This window comes from Danio rerio, chromosome 5, assembly GCF_052040795.2.
Source record: "Danio rerio strain M-AB ecotype USA chromosome 5, GRCz13ab, whole genome shotgun sequence".
In the NCBI taxonomy this organism is placed as follows: Eukaryota; Metazoa; Chordata; class Actinopteri; order Cypriniformes; family Danionidae; genus Danio; species Danio rerio.
In genome coordinates, this window is record NC_141025.1 from 5,140,491 (window position 1) to 5,147,501 (window position 7,011).

General features: G+C 38.0%; 1 protein-coding gene across 1 annotated transcript; it reads left to right on the forward strand.

Moving 5' to 3' along the window:
- The first annotated feature begins 1,629 nt into the window (after positions 1-1,629).
- Positions 1,630-6,684, forward strand: LOC101886910 (cystatin-A). Its single transcript, XM_087253279.1, has 3 exons — positions 1,630-1,755; positions 2,054-2,155; positions 6,439-6,684. The coding sequence occupies exons 1-3, from the start codon at positions 1,678-1,680 to the stop codon at positions 6,577-6,579; spliced, it is 321 nt and encodes a 106-aa protein (XP_087109405.1). The 5' UTR covers positions 1,630-1,677; the 3' UTR covers positions 6,580-6,684.
- The last annotated feature ends 327 nt before the right edge of the window (positions 6,685-7,011 follow it).

The following is a 7,011-nucleotide window of genomic DNA, read 5'->3' on the forward strand; positions in this document are numbered from 1 at the left end:
ACTAAAAACTAAACTATTTAGTCTCCACTTCACTTCCTAATCTGCAATTGCCTCTTTGAATATCACACTAACTGTACAAAAAAAAATATATATATATATATATATATATATATATAACTAATAATAACTAATACTACTAATACTTCCCTTCTTAGACTTTACAGACCTGAAACTTGCCTTTAGTACTTATTCATTGTTGCTCTTGGTTGTGTAAATTGCTTCCTTGTCCTCATTTGTAAGTCGCTTTGGATAAAAGCGTCTGCTAAATGACTAAATGTAAATGTAAATGTAAATGGTGGTGGATGAGGAGAACCCCCCCCCCCCATTGTGTAAAGCGCTTTGAGTGCCCAGAAAAGGGCTATATAAATGTAAGGAATTATTATTATTATTATTAAAATGAAATCAAATCAGTGGCTGCATATTTGATTTTGTTTTAGCCGAATTGTAAGAACAGTTTTAAAATTATAAAAAGTGCTGCTCTCTCTGATATACACTGGTATTTTATTCCATCTTGCTGCTGCTTTAACTGAAAAAACTGATTGTCCAAAAGCAGTTCTCTTAAGTGTTCTCTAAAGGCTACAATCAAAGCCATGTGCTTGAAATGTTTACTTTAGAGCATCACGTCATCCAACTGGCGCAGAATCAGAGAAAGGGGTGCGTGGTGCTTGCAGAGCAGATATGTGCTAGAGCAGTGGTCCCCAACCCTAGGGCCACAAACCGGCACCGGTCTATAAATCAATTAGTACCGGGCCGCACAAAAAAGCATTCATTATTTCCGTTTTATTCATTATCTGAGTCTGAGCGATCATTTACTGAGAAAAATCTTTTATTTAGACCGCATGACTTTGGATTGTTGGGGAAACTGAAGCACCTGGAGGAAATCCACGTGAACGCAGGGAGAACATGCAAACTCCACACAGAAACGCCAACTGACCCAGCTGAGGCTCAAACCAGCGACCTTCTTGCTGTGAGGTGACAGTAGTAGCCCAAATAACCCGTAGTGTATGAGTGTGTGTGTGTCTGTGTGTGGATGGATGTTTCACAGAGATTGGTTGCGCCGTGTAAAAACGTGTTGGATAAGTTGGCGGTTCATTCCGCTGTGGCGACCCTGGATTAATAAAGGGACTAAGCCGACAAGAAAGTGATGATTGAATGATCGAATGAAGATCAAGCCTGACACATCTCATTTCATTTCACCTAATTTTCCTTTGTGTTAGTCCTTTTATTCATTAGGGGTCGCCACAAAGGGGGTTTTACACAAAGGATGCCCTTCTAGCTGCAACCCAGTACTAGGATACATTCGTACTCATTTACACTCATACACTACGTTTATTCAATTAACCTGGACCGCATGTGTTTGGACTGTGGGGGATACCAGAGCACCTGGAGGAAATATCTATATAGAGTTGAAGTTACAATTATTAGCCCCCTGTTTATTTTCCCCCCAATTTCTGTTTCACGGAGAGAAGATTTCCTCAGCACATTTCTAGTCATAATAGTTGTAATAACTCATCTCTAAGCAAGTATTTCTGATGGGTCTGTGTTGCAAAATACAGTCCAACACCCACATTTCTTCAGGTCATGTGATCTTGACAGCTTTAAAAGTGCAGTAAGATCACGCAGGTGGTCAGATTGACTGAAGACTCCACACTCTTTTTAACCAATCGATCATCAATAATGTCAGAGGCAGTCATGCCAGGAGGATGGTCAGATGAGAGGCCGGTCACCCTAGAGGTGATACAAATCTGCCTTCAGGTACGAGACGCTAAATCACTTCTCTTTTTGTTATATGCAGTTTTTACATTAAAAATAGGCTTTTAACATATTTACATTTTCATTGTTTTTGTTTAAATTATGCATGAAATTCTTTTGTGGTTAATTCAGATGAATAAATAAATACATCTAAAATGACGAACACTCCAAATATCGCTAAGCCTTTTTAATGCATCCCTATTAGCAATAATGTTTACTGATGTAGATGCGTGTAAATGTTATTAAACAGATCTGTACTGTGAAGTGTTTCCTTGTTGATCTTATTGATCTTTTTATTCAGGTGAGGACATTCATACTGGAGAAGTCTGAGAACCATTCTCGTATCTTCATTCCTCTTAAATTCAGATATCAGATTGTTGCAGGAAAAAACTACTTGGTCAAGGCAAGTATTTTTCATTTGTATTTTTTTTTTGTGGATTGTAGGATGGGATAGGAAAAACTTTTATTCATCCCCGAGAGGAAATTTGTCTTGGGCAAAAAAAAAAAGTGCTACAGCGTTGCTCTAAGCAAATAAATAAAACAAGCAAAACAATTAAGAACACACATTGTTAACAAAATATATAAATATATACAGAATTTTTTTACAAATATTTCCAAATGATGTTTAACAGAGCAAGGAAATGTTCACAGTATGTCTGATAATGTTTTTTCTTCTGGAGAAAGTCTTATTTGTTTTATTTCGGCTACAATAAAAGCAGTTTTTTATTTTTTAAAAGTCATTTTAAGGTCAAAATTGTTTGCCAATTTTAGCCTTATATATTTTTTTGATAGTCTACATGTAATAGAGGCCAGCTAGAAAGTGCTGTGCAGGTAAACCTCACTCCTCTGAGCTCTAAAGGTGCTCTAGCGACAGACGCTAGAGACCTTGGTCTTTAGCCTCCTTGTTAGAGCAACTAACTCCCATGCGGAAGGTCGGCGGTTCGATCCCAGCTCGGAGCAGGTTGGGTGGTGTAGGACCGGTGGGGTTATATTGGTGCCGTGACCCGGATGGGAGTGAGGTTTAGGGGGGTGAGTGTAACGGAGGCCAGCTAGTAGGTGCTGTGCAGGTAGACCTCACTCCTCTGACCTCTAGAGGTGCTCTAGTGACAGACACTAGAGGCTATAGTCTTCAGCCTCCTTGGTAGAGCACCTGACTCCCATGCGGAAGATCGCCGGTTCGATAGCAGCTCGGAGCGGGTTGGGTGGTATAAGACTGGCAGGGTTACATACAGAACAAACTATCGTTATACAATGACTTGCCTAATTACTCTAACCTGCCTAGTTAACCTAATTAACCTAGTTAAGCCTTTAAATGTCACTTTAAGCTGTATAGAAGTGTCTTGGAAAATATCTAGTCTAACATTATGTCCTGTCATCATGGCAAAGATAAAATAAATCAGTTATTAGAGATGAGTTATTAAAACTATTATGATTAGAAATGTCTTGAAGAAATCTCTCCGTTAAACAGAAATTGCGGACAAATATAAACAGGGGCTCATAATTCTGACTTCAATTGTAAATATGATGTACTACAGGTGCATTGTTCTTAGTAGAGTTCAACAGTTTTATCAAGGTAACAAACGAAAGCTTCGGTCTACTGGATTTGCTCATTGGCATTGTCAGTGTTGTTCCTGATGGTAACAGATGAGCTTCACTGAAACAGAATGTTTGGAATCAGCACTAATATTTATGGCCCTTCTCTTGACCGCCTGTTAATATAGAGTCTGTATGGGCTTGTATTGTTTTTTGTCTATGATTTTCATGGCTGTTTTTTTTTTTTTAATATGAACCAATTTACTTTTCAATTGAACAGATCAGGGGTGCGTTTCCCAAACAACGACGTAACTCGCGGCTGAACTATCATAGTACGAAGCATCATTTGTAATAAGAACGATGTATTGACGAGTGTTTCCCAAAATGTATAGTTTCTCTGTCGCAGATCCATCGCTTGAACCATGTTAGGTATAACGTAAAATGCCCATAATGATGCTCTAAACGGGGTGGGGTAACAACTTCTTTAGAGAAAAATCCCATCATTTCTTTATGCAAATTATATCGTTTTACACAAACATGCATTTAATATAAAATCCAATATTAGTTTTGGTAAAAACATGCACTCACTTTCTATATTAACTGAAGTATAAGTAAACGGCACATATAGGGCCTGTGTTTTCTTTACAAATATTATTAGGAACATTACATATTCTATTCTAAAACATAAAATCACTTACAAAAGCTTACACTATACTAATATCACAAAAGCTAACACTATTCTTATATCACAAAAGCTAACACTATTCTAATATCACAAAAGCTAACACTATTCTAATATCACAAAAGCTAACACTATACTAATATCACAAAAGCTAACACTATACTAATATCACAAAAGCTAACACTATTCTAATTTCACAAAAGCTAACACTATTCTAATATCACAAAAGCTAACACTATACTAATATCACATATAATAAAGCGATTTTTTATAAAATGAAATTTAATATTTATTATGTATTAGAAATGAAAAAAAAAACGTTAATAATATTATTAATAATATTATTGATGATTACTATTATTATTATGATGATTATTATTATTAATTATGATATTGTTTATTTATGTTTTTTTTTTTTTGAAAAGTCTACTTTTACAATTTGACACATGTAAACCACTGCAGAAAGTTCTAACCAGCAGGCCCATGTCACATACAGTACAGATACTTATGATTTATTTTTCAATTAAACAGACAGATTTTCAATAAATTAAAAGAATTAACGTATGTTTTTTGTTTTCACAAGCTTTGGAGACGTAACGTTAATTTCGATTTTAAATAATAGGTCTCCTATAGCTTTCCACATGAAGCTGTGTTCAAATTGATATCAATGTTTTCAAAATGCACTGTGAAGGGAGCACAACTGTAAACATGAAGATCTCTAAAACGGAACTGTAAAAAAAGTTTGAAAGCAAATCACACCTAAGAGAGATGACCTTAATGCTTTTTTATTTTTAATAATACCAACTTTGAATGCTAGAATGCTCTAAATCAGGGGTTCCCAAACTTTTCAGCACGCGACCCCTAAAATAACAATGCCAGTGACTCGCGACCCCCAATAACCTCTGAGGTGGTTATAAATACAGAAAACTTGCATGCAATGGCGCACACACACACACACCAATAGACCAAAGTCTATTCTTCGTTTAATTTTTTTTAATGTATGTCAGTGCTGTAAATGGGCCAGAAAGTTTAACCTGGTGTTATAAAATCAATCTGCTGCATCTGACGCTATTGCTGCCTTTAATATAATGCATTTACCCCAAGGGTCGCAATCCAATAGAACAAGTAAATAAGCTACTATAGTAACTATAAACGACTGTTTTTTTTCTCTTCAGTTGGTTATGGATAAAATATGGTAATTCTTCCCTGCTGAAAAATCCAGCTTAAACCAGCCTAGGCTGGTTGGCTGGTTTTAGCTGGTCAACCAGGCTGGTTTTAGAGGGGTTTTGGCCATTTCCAGGCTGGTTTCCAGCCATTTCCAGCCTGATCTTAGCTGGTTAGGCTGGGAGATGACCAGCTAAAACCAGCTATGTCCAGCTTAAACCAGGCTGGTCAAGCTGGTTTTAGCTGGATTTAGTTGGTCATTTTCCAGCCTGACCAGCTAAGACCAGGCTGGAAATGGCTGGAAACCAGCCTGAAAGTGGCCAAAACCCCTCTAAAACCAGCCTGGTCGACCAGCTAAAACCAGCCAACCAGCCTAGGCTGGTTTAAGCTGGATTTTTTAGCAGGGTTATGGTCAAATAATTATAATAAGTAGATTTTTGGAAATCACCAAGCGACCCCCCTTCATTGTTCCGTGACCCCTCAAGGGGTCCTGACCCCCACTTTGAGAACCACTGCTCTAAATGAATAGGACATAGGGGAGATATGTGGGAATAGAACACAGCCAGGAACTATGTTTCTAGCTTCAGCTCTAAAGGTGTAGTTTTAAGTGCTCATGTTGGAGCGATGGATTTGGGAAGCGGCAAATCAACAAACTATGTTTGTAACAACGGAACTTGCAACTTTAGTTGGCTAACGATGGTTTTGGGAAACGCACCCCAGACTGTGATTCCATAAGACTTTTAAATATAGCTCGATAAAAACAACCAAGATATTGCTACCCACCCCATACAATCTCAGCCTTCTTAAAAAAATAAAACCAGCCTCTGTTGTAGTTGTGTGCACAAGCTGTCAGTGTGTGTTCTCCAACAAAAAAACACTGTCCATTTAGAACCCCAGGTATCTGTAAACACAAAAAACCTGACTTGCATGCTTCCCAACACAAACTAGTTGAAAGTGAGCCCAAATCAGATGTGAAAGTAACCAGGGGTGTCAAACTCAGTTCCTGGAGGGCCGCAGCCCTGCACAGATTAGTTCCAACCCTGCTTTAACACACCTACCTGTAGGTTTCAAACAAGCCTGAAGGACTCGATTAGTTTAAACAGGTGTGTTTAATTAGGGTTGGAACTAAACTATGCAAAGCTGCGGCCCTCCAGGAACTGAGTCTGACACCTGTGGTCTAGACTATTAAGTCTATTTGCAGAAGAACGCTTCTAAAGAAAATATCTTCACTTAAATGCAAAGTGTTTGCTCATATTAAACAAGTGCTTATTCATATTAAACATTGTGTTCTCTCTCTCTCTGCTCAGGTGTATGTCGCTGAAGATAAATGTGCTCATGCACTGATATATCAGTCTACTGATGGGAAACTGACTGTGGAAGTAGTCCAGTACCCCAAAACATTTGATGATCCTCTGACCCCTCCTAAGCAATCAGCCTCTAGAAAATGAGTGTGTGTAACTAGTGTAAGCACAGACACACTGAGTGATCTGCCATACTGTATAGAGGAACTGTTCAAAACTGCTTCATTCCTCAACATTAAACTCTTAACTCAACTCCTGCAGTGTCTGTGCATTTACTGTTGATGTCCACAATATCAAACTCTCCTCACTAATGTCTGTGATGTTTCTTCACTCGTCTCTTCTGCTGGTCTGGTGTGTGTTGTTATCAATAAGTGCTCTTAGTCTAAAGCAATACTCAGATGCCTGACAGCTGTCAGTGTTGTGCTGTTGGGATAACTGAGTTTAATGTCTAAAGCTAATCATCACTCATAGTGTAAAGCCGCTGATCTGTGTTAATGTAAGAGTTGTCAAAGCCTCTGTTAGTGATGTCTGTGTCAGTGCTCAGTCATTGCTGTGATGCTCTGGATGTTTCATTCATTA

Coding starts and splice junctions, on each gene's coding strand:
- LOC101886910 (XM_087253279.1), top strand. CDS start 1,678: ATGTCAGAGGCAGTCATGCCAGGAGGATGGTCAGATGAGAGGCCGGTC. Junction 1,756..2,053: donor TGATACAAATCTGCCTTCAG/GTACGAGACGCT, acceptor CTTTTTATTCAG/GTGAGGACATTCATACTGGA. Junction 2,156..6,438: donor GAAAAAACTACTTGGTCAAG/GCAAGTATTTTT, acceptor CTCTCTGCTCAG/GTGTATGTCGCTGAAGATAA.